The sequence below is a fragment of the Sceloporus occidentalis genome, unplaced genomic scaffold, assembly GCF_023333645.1.
Source record: "Sceloporus occidentalis isolate IW3139 unplaced genomic scaffold, rSceOcc1.0.p SCAF_3, whole genome shotgun sequence".
NCBI lineage: Eukaryota > Metazoa > Chordata > Lepidosauria > Squamata > Phrynosomatidae > Sceloporus > Sceloporus occidentalis.
The window spans coordinates 233,968,180-233,986,674 of record NW_028316983.1 but is presented as its reverse complement, the minus strand read 5'-3'; the positions used below and the strand labels follow the sequence as shown (position 1 = coordinate 233,986,674).

Genomic DNA, 18,495 nt, shown 5'->3' with positions numbered 1-18,495 from the left:
ACTGCTGATTGATATAGAAATGGGAGTGAATATACTTATGAAAAAGAAATGTGAAACTATCATGAAGTGGAAAATAGACCAATTTTTTCATTCCTAAGTATAGCTGCTTCCATACTTGTCTTCCGTTCCTTACTGGCCTTGTGGGAACTGCTGCCTATCTGTAATATATACTTGGAGCTTTTTCTGTAGATGTTCTTACCTACTTTGGTTGATAAAATCACTCAGAGTAGACTTCATTTTCTCTTCTGATGCCATTTCAGAAACCTTAATCAAATCTTTCACTTGTTCTAAACCTTCTTCCTAAAAGAGGGGAAGGGGGGGGGGGAGACAGTTATGTAAAGGACAAATAAATGTCACTAGAAGTAGGAAAAGATCCTTTAATTTAATGCAGTTAATAAAGGGAAAGCCTTACAGATGAATTAGCATGAACAGTGAACAATAACTGGTGCCAACTAACTGGCATACATAACACGTTTCTGACTGAGAAGCGAATGTATCAGCTCCAAAGTTCACCGTAGACATAAAACAGTTTATTATAATTAACGCAGAAGTCTGCAGTAAGTGGGTGTTCATTGCTAAGATCCTGTTATAAACAGTCTTACATCTTTCAATTGTAACTTTTTTTTTGACAAAGTCATATTTTGAATTTTAAAAGTGCCAATCCTTTAATTTAATGCAATTAATAGAGGGAAAGCCTTGCAGATTAATTAGCATGAGCAGTGAACAATAATTGGTGCCATCTAACTGACATACATAACACGTTTCTAACCAAGAAAGCTACAAAAGATGCAAATGACTCTCTATCCCCTTCTTTTCCAAAGTGAATTTTAACAAAGGCTGTGGCCAGAGTTCTTCTCCTCTCATTAACAGAAAAACATATTAGCCTTCAAAATGTATGTGATGCCAGGAGATCAATCACCATCGTATTATTTATTTACTGTTGGTGAAATAGAGACAAAAGAAGAGATGGGAAAACGGTAGCAGCAGCACTGTTAGGGGAAGGATGTGCTTAACCTTTTCTCTATAGACCAACTTTGTGATAAAAATCCAAGTAATTTTCACCCAACAACTATCCAACTCACAAGGGGGAAAATATAGGGATCTGGATTTTATCCCTTTTGGCATCTAATTAAATTGCAAACATGGTCAGTAGAGGCAAGGGCTAAGAAACCACCTCCATGTTGCATCCCACTATCTTCCCCAGTAAGCCTAACTCATAACTATCCTATTGGTGGCCCTAGTGGTAATGGGGATTTCATGGGGTCTCATCTTTTACAAGGCCACAAAGGTGGAAAACATCACATTCCACCAGACCCATAAAATTACTTCCAGGCTGGGAAGAAAACAGGCTGTGGTGAACTGGCGATGCAGAGCTCATCTTGCTGGCATGAGACTGACCTCCTTGACCTTAAATTACAGGCAAGGAGACTCATCTGCTCCAGAAGACAGGCCAAGACGGTGTACAGCAGCAGACGCACCCATACAGATGTTTTTTGAGGGACTATCTGGTACTGAAACAATATAGTGTCCTGCAGTTCTCCCTTCTTGTGGGATACTTTTGCTGTCCAATGTATTTTGCTTCCTCAACTACTGGACAGCTCCTTACCATCAATGGTAAGGCAGACTTTTGAGCCACACGGCAAGGTTGCTAGTAATGGCACACTTCATTCTGCAATGACCTAAGCCAACATGCATTTATTTAAAATCATGAAAATTAATCAAATTTGGGAAATCAATCACTTTTTCTAGGCATCACTCATTTTTGCCCACGTCCAGGATAGGTCTGCTTTTTACAACAAGACATGAAGTGGAAGGCACTTCCAGTTCAATTCCCGCTGATAAAAAGGTCTCTTCTGTATCTAAAAAAAAAATCCTGGGGGTAATTGCCCCATGCTTCCTAGAGGGCATTTGGAAATATTTGGAGAGGGTTAAAAAGTGAACATAGGAGGATCTTGGAGGCCACAAAAATGGCACTGGGCTGTCACATTTTGCCTATCCCTGCCTTATAAGAGACACCTGGCAATTCTATTGGTGCACCTACAGTGAAGGAATCACGCAGTTGTACACCACTTTCACTGCCATGGCTCCATTCTACAGAATTCAGGATTGGTAGTTTTGTGAGCCATCAGCACTCTTTAGCACAACAGGCTAAAGACCTTGTGAAAGTGCAAACCCAAGATTCCGTAGGATTGGTTTTTATAAAATACAGTTGGCCCTCCATATCCATGGATTTTTTATCCATGGATTTAACCATCCACGGCTTGAAAATATTTTTTAAAAAATATAAATTCCATTAATCAAACCTTGATTTTGCCATTTTATATAAGGAAACATTTTACTATGCCATTGTATATAATGGGGATTGAACATCTATGGGTTTTGTTATTTGTGGGATGTCCTGGAACCAAACCCCAACGGATATCAAGAGTCCTTGGTATCCTTTTTATTTTATTTAATAATATCACATCTTACAAAATTTTCACTTTAGCCACATGAAATTATGTATGTGTAAATACATTTAGGCTGTGTGTATGATATTGTAATTTAAAGGTATAATTTCCATTTTGCTAGTTGTTTCTGTCACAACTATTGCCATTGCATTCAGTGATACATGGGAATTATGATTTATGAGTAACACAGGACATTACTAAACATTACTAAGGATTCCATATGGTCTGGTATGGGAAGAGGTCAATGGGGGGTGACACCATGAGTTACCACATCAGGTGACACCAAACTTAGCGATGCCACTTTCAGACTAAAGCCCAGTGCATATTCACTACCCCAATGGCATGAAATCCCCCAACCACCAGTTGGCTTCAACTGCTGTTGAACTCTATTCATACTACTGAAGAAGAAGGAATATGTGGGGCAGACCTTGTAATGTGAATAAACCTTCTAGTTAATGCAGATCATGTCACCATATTCAAAGAACATGAAAACACTCATGTGTGGGTGACTCCCACACATACCCCCATTTAGCATCCCATTTGGAGAATCACAGTTCATAGAGCTTTCTCTCTCTGTCTTACACAATGATATTCCAGAAGACTTACCAGCAGGTCTGCCATTTTCTCAAGGATATTAGAGAAATATAGCCTGAAAGTCTGGTCACCCCAAAAGCTTTTTATGTAGACACAAGGCTTTTTCTCATCATAGGGTAAGTAACTGTAGTTTCTGTTAAAAGAGATAAGATTTGAGCAATACTCTGGGAAGTGCTTCTGAATCTTAAATAAAAATTAACTATTGAAAACCACCACCAATGATAAGACAATGATTATATATGACACTGGCAGCTGGCACAGGTCGCGCCAAAGTCACACTCAATTCCTAAGCACTGGAGTGCAGCTTTGGGGCAGCTTCCAGATTCTTAGGATGCATGAATCATTTAAATAGCATACCTCCAAAGAGACTTGAAGCAGCTTTATTTTGGCAGTCTGTAACAGGCCTTTATGACCACTTTAATAGCGGGTTTTGTGAGATGTCGTGTGAAATCGTTTCACGTAATTACACAATTTTTCTGGGATATTCACGGGATAAATTCCAGATTTCCTTTGGGTGATAAAAGGTGGTGGAGAGATTGAAACTGTCAGATCTTTTTATCCTTATTTCTGACCCCTTTCCAGTACTGAGTTCTGGCTTGAGGAGTCAGTGGGCAAAATATCCTCCACGTGAGTCTCCTACTTTGTCAGTGGAGCTGCGCAAGCCTATTTGGCTGTACTGGCAAATGCTCCAAATCCTGGAAAAGCTACATTTTTAGACTACAATTTCCAGAAATCCCTAGACCGGATTATGGAAGTTGTAATCCCAAAACCTAACTTTGCCAAGTACCATAGCATTCTGGGCAGTGAGATATAGTGACTAGATTCAGCCTCCTTTCCTCCTCATCTTTCACAGAATTCCAGGACAAGAAAAGAAAAGAAAAGAGCTATGAGACAGTGGGGCTTATGGATATTCTGTGCAAATGCTGGCTCTGAAAATATAATTAGTGAACCTTGGGCAGCTAGATCAAAGAGGAGCCCCTTTCAAAGTTTCACTTTCCTCACAAGTTAATTAAGATAAATATTGCTAAAGCTCAAATGGAAGATTGCCGAGAGCTGAGGTTTAGCAAGCAGAATGTTTAAGATCTTGGCTGCTTTGCAAGTTTATTCACACAGACATTGGCCAATGTGAGCAGCCATGTAGTGAGATGTAAGGTCTTGCAAACAGACCCTGGCTCTTTTGCCAACAGGCAATATGAAACTAAAACTAAAAACACAGTATATGTATATATAAAGACATAGTAATGCCTGCTAATAAAAGTCAGTCTTCAAATCCTTTGTTTTAAGGCTATGCTGTGAATTAATGCAAACATTAAAAGATTCCAACTCACTTATGTTTGTTTCACAGTTGGGCCTGTGTATCCACGAATTCTGTTCCCATGGATTCAACCATCCACAGCTTGAAAATATTTTTTAATAAATAAATTCCCAAAAGTAAACCTTGGTTTTGCCATTTTATATAAGGGACACCATTTTATATGCCATTGGAAATAATGGGAGTTATTTCTGACCCCTTTTGGTATCCACAAGGGATCCTGGAACGAGAGATTTTATTATTTTTTTGACTCTGCAATAGGGAGGGGCCTTCCAAATATATATATATTTTAAAAAAACTGGGGCATAGTTTGCTGAGGTGATCCTGTGGTTTGAAGGACAAATTTTGTCCTCTCCTAATTTTTGTTTTACTTTTTTCTTAGAACTACAGTGTTACAGCACAAAAAGCACCACTTTACTGATACATAGTGCTATAACTCGGGAGTAGGGTGAAAGAAATGAGACTTTTTTGTTCGGCTATGTCATGGTATTAAAAAGAAACATACCTGGAGGGTGGGATTAAAATACTGAAGCTAGTGTCAGTAATTGCCAGACTAAAATTCATGACAACAGAAATGTTTTGGGTTTTTTTTGTTTTAACTGAGAACTTGGAAGACAAATACTGCAACCCTCAAACACATTTTCCCTGTCTGAAACAGCCCCTTTTCACTTAAAACTGTCATTCTGAGTACATCACTAGGGAAGTACATTTGGCAAGAAATACAGCAAGAACATAGCTTCTTCTCAACAGGCAACTGCAAGGCTAATGGTTTCCCGTATATTTATAGACCAATCCTATCACTGGAACAGGCCATTTCCTTCAGAGGACACCACATCGGTATAAAAGTGAACAACACAGAGAACCCAACAGCATCTTCTTTTTTTAATTGGACAAGCTCAGGTTTGTGAGACAGATGCCAACAGTGCCACTGCTCTAAATGGCAGATCTTATTCTCTCCCTTGACAATAGTTTGTCTTAAATCCAAACTCAGAAATACTTTGCTTTGCACTTTTCTTTTCTCCTCCCCCCCTCCCCCCAAAGTGAGCCAGAGGCCAGCTTGGCTGGAAGCTCTGCCAGAAATGTGCCATCCATCAGAGAGCAGGATGGATATGTTCATTCAAAGGCTTCTCCTGTCAATGGTGTGCTGCTTTAGAAGGCCATTTTCAAGACAGTTTGGTTTGCAGTAAAGAAATTCTTCCCAACTCTTAAACTGCTTTCCTTTCCAATGTATTCCCTTTAGATATATTCTTATTTCTGTGCTACTAATTTGGACTTTTTCCCTTGACTAATTAAAATTCATCAGATACCTCTTGACGCTGCTTTTTAAAATAAACTAGAGAGAGAGCTTTGAGAAGGAGAAGTGATGGGGAGGTGCTGACTTTTAACAGAAGAAAGGCAGCTGCTACATTTGAAGAAGCCTAGAAGACAGGATTTTGGCACACTTCTGAATTTATACCGTAGAAGCATAGTGAAAGTGCAGCTTGATCATGATAAAATGACTTTTTAAAAAAAATAAATGAGCTTAATTTGTATGTCTGCTACACATTAGCTCTGTTGTTTGAGGGGAGGGGGACAATCTAGTTTGACCCTTAGAAAGAAGAAAAAAGGGTTTGTTGTTGCTGTTGTTGTTGCTCCTGCTGCTGCCACTGCTAGACTCTTGCTGAACTAGTGTAAATCATCTAGTGATCTTCCTGTCAGCTACCTCTGGGGTAAAGCATAATTCTGCTGTATTTCATGGTTGAATCTCAGTTGGCTACAAGCATCACATAGGGAAAGATAAAGGCACAGCCCAGAATTGTTTTGCATCCAGGCTGGGGCAATTCCAGTTTTTAATGAAAAGAAGGTAAAAGATCCATCATGCAGCCACCCATATGAAGAACTGAAGAATTTCCAGTTTTCTATAGCAGCTCTTTATATCCAAAGTTCTGTCTGGAGAGATCATTAAAAAATCCTGCAGCTGGCTTCCCAATATAACAGCCAAGCATCAACATTCTCTGTCATTGTCATAAGGAAAAATAACTACACTCTCAGAAGTCTTGGCTTCTCATTTCTTTTCAGAAGACTGCCTTAAACGTCATTTCCCAGCCATTCTAGTCTTGCTTCTAGAGACTCTATTTGATTGTGTTGTCTCTTGCAGAGAGAGGCCAGAAGCAAACATCCCTGTGTTTTCTGAAGGTTTACCATTAAGTGTAGAGAAGAAAGACCCGTGGTAATATTTCATTCCCAAGCCCCTAACCAGTAGTTACAAGATTAGTAGCATGTTGTGGGTTTATGTTCTTCCTCCACCTCCATTCCTTTACAAAAATCCCCCCACCTTTTTTTTCCATTTTAGGAAGTAACTACAAAAATCCATCCCTAGACAGTGCAGACATTTTTGGTTCAGTGATGGTGGGAGATGGAATCCAAAAATATACTCCAAGTGATTATGAACTCCATTTAGATACTGAAGTCCATGCGTGGAGTTAGGAAACTTCACACAAGTTACCTTATCCTATCAACATTAAGATAAGATGGTCTTTGGAAAATTAACAGTAAATCATGTAAATAAAAGCTGTTTTGTGAGAGTTAAGAAACAAGGTTAGGAAGCAAGGGGATGGGTGCGAGCAAGCATGGGAGTGCAGAGGGAAGGACCATTTCAGTATCCACTGTTCTCTGTTGTTGTTGTTGTTGTTGTTAGCTACCTTCGAGTCACCCTCGAAGCCCCTCTACCCTCTACTTCTCTACTCAGGCCTGTGGTCTCCCTGATTGAATCTAGCCATTTGGCAAGCAGTCTTCCTCTCTTTCTACTGCGTTCTACATTCCCCAGCATCATTGTCTTTTCCAATGAATTGTGCCTTCTCATGATGTGGCTGAAGTATAATAGCCTCAATGTAGTAATCTTGGCTTCCGGGGAGCGTTCAGGCTTGATTTGTTCTAGGACCCAATTGTTTCTCTTTTGGGCCATCCGTGGTATCATCAGCACTCTTCTCCAGCACCGCATCTCAAATAAATTAACATTCTTCCTGTTTGCTTTCTTCACTGTCTAGCTCTTACACTCTTGCATGGTAATGGGGATTACAATGGCTTGAAAGATTCTAACTTTAGTGTTCAGCTGTATATCAAACATTCAGGACAATGTGAAGTCAAAAGCTCTCATGGCTGGCATTCATAATTTTTGTGGATTTTTCAGGCTATGTGGCCATGTTCTAGAAGGGTTTATTCCTGATGTTTTGCCAGCATCTGTGGTGAAATGTCAGGAATAAACTCTTCTAGTATGTGGCCACATAGCCCCAAAAACCCACAAAAAACTATTCAGGACAATGCCACTGTGTTGGTAGGGATTAATGAAACTGAACTCCCATGCTTAAGAAATAGCAGGATAGGACTTATTACCTGCTTTTAATTTAATTTAACTATATTGTGTCTTTTTTTACAGTGAGGGCCTTCTCAGTGGTGGCCCATAGACTCTGGAATTCCCTTCCCAGGAAAGTCAGAATGGCACTCGCTTTGCTGTCCTTCCATAAGGCGGCAAATACATTTTTATTCCAATGGGCTCCTGAGCACTTAAAAGCTTTAAAAGTGAGAACTTTTAACAAGTGCTTTACTCTTCTTTTTTACTGTTTTCAAATTGCATTTTATTGTTATTTGTAAGCTTTAAATTGTTTTTAGTGTTATGGATTGTTTGACTTCATGTGAATATTGATTTCAGTATGTTGTAGCTGTATTTGTTATAATTTGCAAGTTCATTAGTTTGGCAAATCCATATCCTTCAACATTTTACAGATGAAAATTAGGTCATATGTGACCAAGCAACAGCAGACAATAAAAAAAAAATGAGGAAGAACATGCAAACTAGGAGATGCTGCGACAGTTTGCTTTTGCCTCAACCTACTGGGAAGGGAAGATTCCACTCCTCCTCTGTCCCCCCCAGCTCAGTTAATCGAGTGCAAACTATTTTTGCACTTTGAATTCCATTTGTAATGAAGTAGGCTGAATACAAAAGGGGGAAGTTGGAGGAGAAGATAAGAATTAGACTATTTTAAAAGCAGATGAAAAAGTGGGACAGGAGAAGATTAATTGGGACTCTAACTGCCAAATTGGGACAATTGGAAGGTATCCAGAGGTAACGGCACTTTAGTCTACATACACTTTAGCGTAATGGCAAATTATTATATTGATCAAGCAGCAGAAGAGCATTGGCATTTCTCCCAGCAATTAGCCACCCTGATTTGGTAAGGTCTGTCTATAGTCTAAGAATTCCAGTTTCCTAGAATCAGATACAGAAAGTGCACGTACAGAGCAAGGCCAGAGATTTAACAAAGTACAGGCTTCAAAGCTCTACCTGTTTCCCTCAGTGAGAAGCGGCTTCTCAGGGTTTGTGGTAGACACCAGTGGGATGGCAATGTCATGTGAAGCATCTCCAGTTCCTTCATGCAACAGTGGAGCACTTTCTTCCTCTTCTCCTTCATGTGCTTTCTTTTTCCCTCCAGCTCCTGGTGACACTCCGTCAATAGCATTACCATAATTCCCTAGAGATACAAAACCAAAATTACATATAGGAAATGATGGCTTAGATACAGTTGGCCCTCTGTACCCATGGAGTCTCCCTCCTTGGAGGTCTTCAAACGGAGGCTGGATGGCCATCTGTCAGGGATGCTTTGATTGTGATTTCCTGCATGGCAGGGGGTTGGACTGGATGGCCCTTGCGGTCTCTTCCAACTCTATGATTCTATGATTCTAATTCAAGCATCCACAGCTTGAATTTTTTTTAAAAAAAGTATAAATTCCAAATAGCAAACCTTGATTTTGCCATTTTAGATAAGAAACACCATTTAACTATGCCATTGTATTTAATGGGACTTGAGCATCCATGGGTTTTGGTATCCATAGTAGGTCCTGGAACCAAACCCAGAGGTTACCAAGGGCCCACTGTAATAGCATTTGATTTTGAGATAAAGCACTGGGTCTAATTAGGGCCAGGTCCCTTTCTATCTTCTATCCCATGCCCTTTCTTTTGAAGACAGTAATTAGAAACTTCCAAGGTAGGAATTTTTAAGCTAAAGTCATTTTGTGCATGTGTGTCACAGCCATTCCTCTCCCCTTTATGCTCTAGAATAATTCTGGCAGAAGAAATGGCAGCTGCCAGCTGATGGTTGGCAAGAGACACTCTGCTGCAGTAGGAAGAAATGCTTTAAAAATGAATTTCAGAATCCGAGTAAAGGCAAAAGATCAGTAACTGTCACTCCTGCCCCCACAGACCTTTTGGAGATTTCCTTTTTTCTTGTTGTGTGCCCTCAAGTCATTTCTGACTTATGGTGACCCTAAAACAAAACTACCACTGGGGTTTCTGAGGCTGAGAGTCTGTGACTTGACCAAGGGCAAACAGTGGGTTTCCATAGCCAAATGGGAATTCGAACCCTGCTTTGCTACCTACAAATGTGGTGGTGAATGGGAGAGGGCAGCATTTTTGTTCAGACACACAGGAGGATTGAAAGAATGCTCTCCCTTGGACTGGAAATTAGCTTGTCTTGGACTTTGTGGGACCCCTCCCTGCAGCAGACTTCATGTGATCTATATTAGTTCAAATCTCTCTCTGAATCATTGCAGAAATCACCCCCAGTCCTCTAGATGATCTAGATTGGCAGTTCCCATTATCACTGATCATTGGCCATGCTTGCTGGGATGAAGGGATATAGAGTCCAACCACATCTGAAAGGCACAAATTCCCCACATCTGGTTTGTTTATTTGTTTGTTTGTTTGATTGATTAATTAATTAATTAATATTCTGTGTTTCTCCCAATGTAGGATTCAAGACAGCTTGTTTTTCAAGGCATTTCCATCTTATGGCAACCCTAAGGCAACCCTATCACAAGGTGTTCTTGGCAACATTTGTTCAGATGGGGGTTGCTATTGCTTTCTTCTGAAGCTGAGAGAATGTGACTTGCCCAAGGTCACCTAGTGGGTTTCTACAACCAAACAGGGATTCAAACCCTGGTCTCGCAAGTCATAGTCTGATGCTCAAACCACGATACCACACCAGCTCTCTTCAAGGCAGCTCACAATAATTTAAAACACAGTGCAACTAAAAAAATAATAATACAACAATTAAACTGCAATTCTGTTTTCAAAAAAGTTAAACACAGTTTTAAAAAAACAGATTTAAAACATAGTAAAATAAGGACACAACACATCCCATTAAATGTTCCACCTGCTGCAACATGTTAAAAACCAAAGGCCTGCCTAAATAAAAAGTTCTTTGCCTTCTAGCAGAAAGACATTAAGGAGGAGGCCAACCCAATTTCCCATGGAAGAGATTTTAACAACTTGGGAGCAGCCACCAAGAAGGCTCCCTCCCTCCTCACTCCCTGTGGTTTAAACTGCTCAGGAAATTAGATATTATAAATCCCTTGACCTTCTTTAAAGTAAGGACCTGGATCCTGACCAGAGCAAGTTCTTAGGAGGAAAAAGAGCCTTCTCTTTGTTGTGCAAATACACAAATGAGGCTCTTACATATTCAGCCTCTCCCAAGTCTCAGGTTTAAGCAAATATTGGGCATTGCCTTGTTTGTCTAAGAGGCTTTTCCCTAGCCACCCTGTTCCACAAAAGAATCCTTCAGGTTCTCAAATATGCACAGTGATAAGCTAAGGTTGTAACCTTGCATATAAAATGGAAAGGATAACTCGGTCAGGGCCCATCAGGGCAGGACAGGGGCAAAGCAAAGGAATTTGGGTGAAAGAGAAGCTTCCCAGTAATTAAATGACCTGTTGGATTTTCCCCAAATTTGCATCCTGATCTTAAATAGAAGTTCATGGTCTTATTCCTGTTGACAGCCACCAGCCAGAGTAGATCCATTGAATCAATGGAATTAACCCACATGTCAGCTCACCACTTCCTAAGTAACTCAATGTGATTACTTTGGTTGGAATTATCAGTAGGGTTCAGGCCTACAATTTAATCTGGGATACTGGCTTTAAGTTGACTTGATGCAATATATCATAGTTCACAACACTGGGAGGGCAGAACAAGTTGGCAACTACTATAGTGTAGGTGTAGGAGCCAGCATAGTGTAATGATTTCAGTGTTGGACTATGATTTTGGAGACTGGGGTTCAAATCCTCACTCAATCATGGAAATCCATTGGGTGACCTTGGGCAAGTCACATTCTCTCAGCCTCAGAGGGAAGCACTAGGAAACCCCTCTCTGAACAAATCTCGACAAGAAACCCCTGCAATAGTCTTAGCTTAGGGTCACCATAAGTCAGAGATGACCTGAAAGTACACAACAACAAGAGTATAGTGTAGGGAAATCTTCACATGGCTTCACATATGCTAACCCAAAATTGTTTTCATCTCTGTTTCTTATGTACCCTAGGCTGCATTCACACTGCAGAAATAAACCAGTTTAACACCACTTTAACAAGCTAATACTGTGAAGGTTGCATAGTATATTTGTGTTCTCTGAAGACTGAAAGAAATTGAGGAATGAGGATTATGTAGTAAGGACTAGGGGGAAATTGTTTACTAACACTGTGAAGGTAGAAAAGTACATTTTTATTCTCTAAAAATGCCAAGAAACCAGGGAATGGGTATGCAGCAAGAAATAATACATCTCTTCCAGGAGACTGTAATGATCAACTGATGCCTAAAAGATAAAACGTCTATTGAAATTTCCCAGTGCATGTGCTTTGCAATAGCCACTTGTCAACCCTGGCAAAATATATTACAATGTAAGAACTCTGGGCTTGGGGCTCCCATTCTTTTTGGATACTTCTCTGTCAGGATGAGGCACTGAAATGAATTTCCTTCTCTAAATAAAGTTGGATTCACCAGCATGGCCTGATAATCTCTCCTGGTGCCTGAACACACACTAACACAGGAGTGACCTGAACTAGCTCATTCAGATGTGAAGAACAACCAGGTAACATTGAAAGAAGCAATAAATATCTTTACAACAAATTATTTAAATCTTTATACAACATCAATATGAATAAACAATACGACATTATCATTATAACAAATAATTTCTTCCATGGAAGTGATCATGAATATAAATGGCAACATGGTTGTCAATAGTTACAGAGTGGTATTACTGCTGCAGCGGTAAAGTTGCATTTATATTGTCATAAATGTTATCACATTTTGTTGTAATTACATTGCCGTATTGTTTATTTGTATTCCTCTTGTATAAGGGTTAAAGTAATTTGTTATAAAGCTGTTTATTGTTTCTATCAACATTACCTGGTTGCTAGTCACATCTGAGTGAATCTTTCCTGGTGCAGCTGGGAGAAGCAATTGCACTTCAGTTGCTCACCTAACATGTATACATTGTTTAAATTTTACTTTTTATCCAGAGAACAATTTGACATTTGGTATTGTTATACTTAAAAGAAAAAGGCAATATAAAAATGTAGTACCTATGTTGCCTGCAAACAATTTACAGCTGACATTTCCTCAGGGCAAAAGAGATAAAGCCAAGGTGCTTTTTTAAATGCCTGTACAACCACACTCATCAAATCAGATCCTACACTTGAAAAACGTTTATAATTTTGTTATAATTATTTCAGCTTCTGAATTTGTAGGGATATACTACAAGGGAAAGGCCTTCGAAATCCAACTTTTGCTTGCTGTGAAATTTGGTGGCAATCTAGGATATGTGCCAGAGCTTTGAGAAACTGCTGTGCCATTCAAATGCTTTCTGCATCCCTCAATATCCCTGCAGATGTTTCACTTCAGTAGAATCCTCTACTTTCATCTTGAGTTCTGCTGTAGGCATAAATTAGTGACATGTCTCACCTTTGATTCTAGACAGCATTAAGTTAAACATGCATTAACAGCAGTAACACACTGTTATATTAATGTTCTATTCCTCTGGCTGGTGCAGAAATAATTAGTTAGGCAAAAGGGCCTATGTCCCTTTCATGTAGCATGCCAAACCAATATTGGAATGAATTTGTATCATTTATTCCCTTTAATTATTTAATAATTATTTAAACAATTGATATGTACCATTATATATATAAAACCCAGGCACTACAACAGAAGTTTTTTTTAAAAAAACAAAACAAAACAGGCATTAATTACAAAAGATCATGATACTATACAAAACTCAATTAAAATATTTAAAAGCACGAATTCAAACCACAAGAAATTTTACAAGCCACAAGCAATTTTACAAAAAACACAATTTGTCAGGGAAGGCCTGATTTGATAGGGAAAGTCATGATTAATCTCTCATCCCACTATTTCAACTGCCTTTAAAATATCCCAATTTCTCTCTTCTCCTTCCGCTTTCCCCTTTTGTCCACAGCTTATTTCAACTGCTGCAAAGTGATGAATTGGGTGTGAAAAAGTAGTTTGCACTCAATTCACTCAACAGGGCAGAGAAGTTAATAAAATCATAGAGTTGTAGGGAGCCTCATGGGCGATTCGGTCCAAGGAGTGGTGGAGTCTTCTATTTCCAAGTGTATATATGCCCCTTCAAGTCACAACTTGACACAACCCTTCAACTTTTGAATTTCATAGGATTTTCTTAGGCAGGAATACTGAGAAGTAGTTAGCCCTTCCCAGTGGGCTGAGACAAAAGAAAACTGCTGCAGCCTTTTCTAGCTTATACAGTTTTCTTTATTATTAACTTTTGCCATCTTGACCATAGTCTGATGTTGTTTGGCCACACATGTCCTTGTTTTTAGCTGTGAAATTGTGGAGAGTGTGGTGTCGTGAATAGGGAAAAGTATTCCGAAAGATGGGTAGCACCACAGAAAAAAACCCACTTCTGTGCTGCTACCAGATGGTACTCTTCAGATTATTGTACAACGAACAAGAATTCCTCCAGTGATTTTAAAATGGCATGGGCCAAACTAAAGAAGCTGATCTGCTAGATAACATTATTCCAAATTGTTCAGGATTTCTGTGCCAGCAGCATTGGGCACCTGCTTCAACAATGGTATAATATATACACAGTCAGATGCATCACTCAGTATCCTGGCCATTGCTTTTGGCACCACCAACTCAGATCTGTCTACAATAGTTGTACTGAGGTTACAATTTTTTCAAGATTTACCTATTTGTAATAGTCACTGCACTACTCAGAATATTTCTATGTTGGCACATTGGTGAGCACATGTGTTGTACATGTCTCTCAGCAGTACATCCTGCAGTTTGCATTAATTCTCACAGCTACTTGCATTATTCATTGATAAACCAGCTGAGTGATCCAAGGCTATATATGTTCATCGCAACAATGCACAGCCTGAAGCCCAATAACCATGAAGAGCCAATATCCTTCATCTTCAACGATATTTACAGAGGTCTATGGAATTAAATGGCATATTGTCCCCTTTCCCCCCAAACCATAGTCATTTAAACCAGGATGACTGCAACATTACTTTACTGACATTCAGCAGCATGTTTGATGAAGAATTTTATACACTTACCAACAGACACTTCAAAACTTATTGGTTTATCCCCAATCTTTCTATCAATCATTGTAGCTTCAAAAAAAGTCCCGAAGAGAAGAAATTCCTCATTTTGTTCTTCATGGATCTGATAAAGGGTAAAAGAAAACAAATCTCATTTATTGCATGTACTACTTCATATTAACTTTTTACTCAGATTATTTAAGGAAGAGGAAATTTAGTCTCCTATTCCTTCACCATGTCAAATTTCTGAGCAGCATTAACCTGTCATTAATGACTGACAAATTGGTAGCCCCCCAAAAAATTATTGTGGCCACATCACACTATAGCAGTCTGGTTGTGTATATCCACTGCCTTGTATAGATTTGAGCTTCTGTATGTAACACATATGTTGGCGTAGTGGCCTTAAAGACACCTTTCAAATTATGGCAACACCATGAATTTCATAGGGTTTTCTAGGGAATATTCAGAAGTAGTTTTCCATTGCCATCCATTGAAATACAGCCTTCAGCACCTGATATTTCTTGGCTGTCTCCCATCCAAGTACTTAAGCAGGGCTAACCCTGGGAATGTGTTTCCTTCATTGTATTTAAGCATTTCTATGAACACACATATCTTCTACCATAAATGTGAGCACAACTGCTCTTTTATGTAATGTCTGCCCCCTAAGGCTGCATCTACTCTGCAGAATTAATGCACTTTCACACCACTTTAACTGCCATGATTCAATGCTGTGGAATTCTGGGGTTAGTAGTTTTGTGGGCTATTTAACCTTCTGTCAGAGAGCTCTGGTGCAACAAAAACCTAGGATTTCATAGGATGGAGCTATGACAGTTAAAGAGGTGTTAAACTGCATTAATTCTGCAGTATGGCAGCAGTCTCAATCCAATACATATCACCACCCACAGGGGACCATTACTTATGTATGCTGGTCCTTCTCTTTACACTATTCACTGCTTACCCTTTCAAAGAGAGCATGCGAATGGTCAACAACAAGGAGCAAAAGCAAGAGCAAGGCCAGGGGACTCGGCAGGAAAAGAGGACTCCCTACTAAAGTCTAGGCCTCAATAGATGTCTGATGATGAGGGCCCCTGACCAGAGACTGAAAAAAATACTTTTGGGGGCTATAACTCCTAATATTGTTGAAACAGCATAATCCAATCAGGATTAGAATACAGAAAAAATAGTCTTTAGACTATAATTCCCAATTGGCCAGTGGCAATGCTGACTAGGGATTTTGCAAGTAACTTTTCCAAACCTATGCCCCTGACATTTACCATTCAAAACCAGCCTCCAGTACTGTAATGACAATTAGAGCAAAGTATGTTCAAAGACACAGCTCTATTAGAAATTTAAAGAAGGTTCAAGTCTGTGAAGTCGAAGGTTTTCATGGCCGGCATCCATGGTTTTTTGTGGGTTTTTTGGGCTATGTGGCCATATTCAAGAAGAGTTTCTTCCTGACGTTTTGTCAGCATCTGTGGCTGGCATCTTCCGAGATGCCAGCCACAGATGCTGGCGAAACGTCAGGAAGAAACTCTTCTTGAACATGGCCACATAGCCCGAAAAACCCACAAAAAACCAAGGTTCAAGTCCATTTGACTGCCACGACTTTCCCAATGAACTCTGGGATCTTTAGTCTGGTGTGGATGTTGTAGTCTATCTGATGGAACACTCCACAGATCCCATTTATAGAAAAATACATTTCAGGGTTCCTACAGGGAGAAGCTAAACTATGCTCATCCTTGAGCCCAAGAGCTTAATTTCTAAATAACTTGGCATTTCCATAAATTACCTCTGGTGGGACGTCAAAAGGCTCCACTTCCACATCTGTTGAATTTGTTTTATCTGAAGGGGAAGAAGACTTTCCATCTTCTGATCCTTTCTCTTTTTCTTTTCCTGATCCTTTAGAGCCTTTGGAGTCTTTGTCCTTGGAAGGCAGCTTTATGTCCTTGATGATCTTTGAAAACTTTGACTCATGGGCTCCTCCCGAAAGGATCTCAACAGCAAGTTCGATCAGAAGACGTCCCCTGAAAGAAACTCCTTCCCCATATCCTTCATTGAGTTCCTGGTGGTCATCCATCAGGGTGTGGTTCCTAGGTGAGCCATAGAGATTGATCCAAGCAGGCCCAAAAGTGGGCAAAAAACCTGGAAAAGATGCACATGCATATTACATGGACAATGAGGGAATAGAGGAAAAAATGCTTAATTTCAAGCAGGCATTTCTGGTTGTACACTAATTTCCTTGTGGCTAAACACAGTAGCTGGACACTTGAATATTGCCACATTCATTCACTCTTATTTTTACATATATACAGTTAAGCTTTGATGTTAAGGGCATGTTGCTCACTATGTACATTTATTGCAAGGGACCCACTAGGAAATTTAGTACTTTAATAACAAGCTGATTTTCCAATCACAAAAGCATCTATATGGTGCGTGACCGTTGCCCATTCTGGCAGGGCGATTCTCTCCAAAAGAGTAACTGTTCCATGTTCTGTTCATTTGCATTTTATATGCCTTATGGTCCAAATTAGGAGTCAGTGCTTGACTTCTATAAGAGGTTCCAGCTGTCCTACTTTCAAAGCGGTCCTCTATTCTAGCCTTTTCCTTCCTAGTTTATATCTGGCCACCTAAAATATAACGAACAAACATTCTGCACAGGCTGAGAGGGGTAACCAGTCTTTGCCATATTCTTCTTAGGGGTGAATCATAGCGCTGAATACACTTAGTGCTGAATGTTCTCATTTGTATTCAATCTTAGTGCATAGTCCCAGTGCTGAGAACAGACCTTAGAAAAAGGTTTCCTGCATAATCACTGATCCTGTCAATGAATAGGGATGCAGCATCTACAGGTCAGGGACACAGTGGCTATGGGTTGGAAGTGTTGTTGTGTGATAAGTATTGCCAAAGCTGCTTTTTTAATTGTCTAAACATGATTTAAATGCCGTGTGAAGTAATCTCCCTAGTCTACAGAGATAGGGTGGGGGATTATGGGCACATGCATTATTCTCTATACTGCACAGTCATTTTTAATAGCTCAGAGTGGTGTTTCAGTTTTATCCAAGGCATGCACAGTTACCTTTATCACCATCCTGTTCATTTGAGATCTTCTTTATGTCTATGAAGTGAGTGGCTAAAGCCACATCATTCATGCTGCCCTCATCCCACACCTGGATTTTGACCCTTCGGCACAGCGGGGGGAACATCTCCTTAAAGACAACTTGTTCATGCCACACAGGATTAGCAGAATTCTTCTGCACTGTCGTCCGTCCCTGAAATGAAAGGGCAGAGGTTACTGGGAGAATCTAATCACTAATCCTACTCCCACATACAGTTGGAATGGTACATACAGAGAAAAGTCATTTGTTGCTCATAACCCGCTACTCCATGCTCTTGTTTGTTTGTTTGTTACAATGATTCTGTGCTTTTCCTACAGTGAGTTTAGTTGGCATACATGGTTCTCCACCACCAATCCCCTGTTTATATTCACAACAACTTTGTGAGGTAGATTAGGATGATATAGTGATTCATTTAGGGTGACTCTATGAATTTTTTGGCTATAGGCAAATTTCTTGGCTCTAGAAGAAGCCCTGGTGGTACAGTGGTTAAATGTCAGTACTGCAGTCACTCACAACCACAGGATTGTGAGTTTGATCCCAAGCAGGGCTCCAGGGTCCACTCAACTTTCAATCCTTCCATATTTTGGTAAAATGAGTTTGTTGGGGGCAATTGGCTTACACTGTAC

The 18,495-nt window shown here is 39.8% G+C and overlaps 1 protein-coding gene across 1 annotated transcript in view; it reads right to left on the bottom strand.

The window, feature by feature from the left end:
* FER1L6 (fer-1 like family member 6) overlaps positions 1-18,495 on the bottom strand; it is a 125,312-nt gene that overhangs the window by 61,104 nt on the left and 45,713 nt on the right. The window contains exons 10-15 of the mRNA XM_089518947.1: positions 17,830-18,022; positions 16,543-16,895; positions 14,769-14,877; positions 8,678-8,864; positions 3,057-3,177; positions 200-300 (exon numbers count right to left, since the gene is read on the bottom strand). Coding sequence (XP_089375073.1) covers positions 200-300; positions 3,057-3,177; positions 8,678-8,864; positions 14,769-14,877; positions 16,543-16,895; positions 17,830-18,022 — 1,064 coding nt within the window. The remainder of the gene's footprint in view (positions 1-199; positions 301-3,056; positions 3,178-8,677; positions 8,865-14,768; positions 14,878-16,542; positions 16,896-17,829; positions 18,023-18,495) is intronic.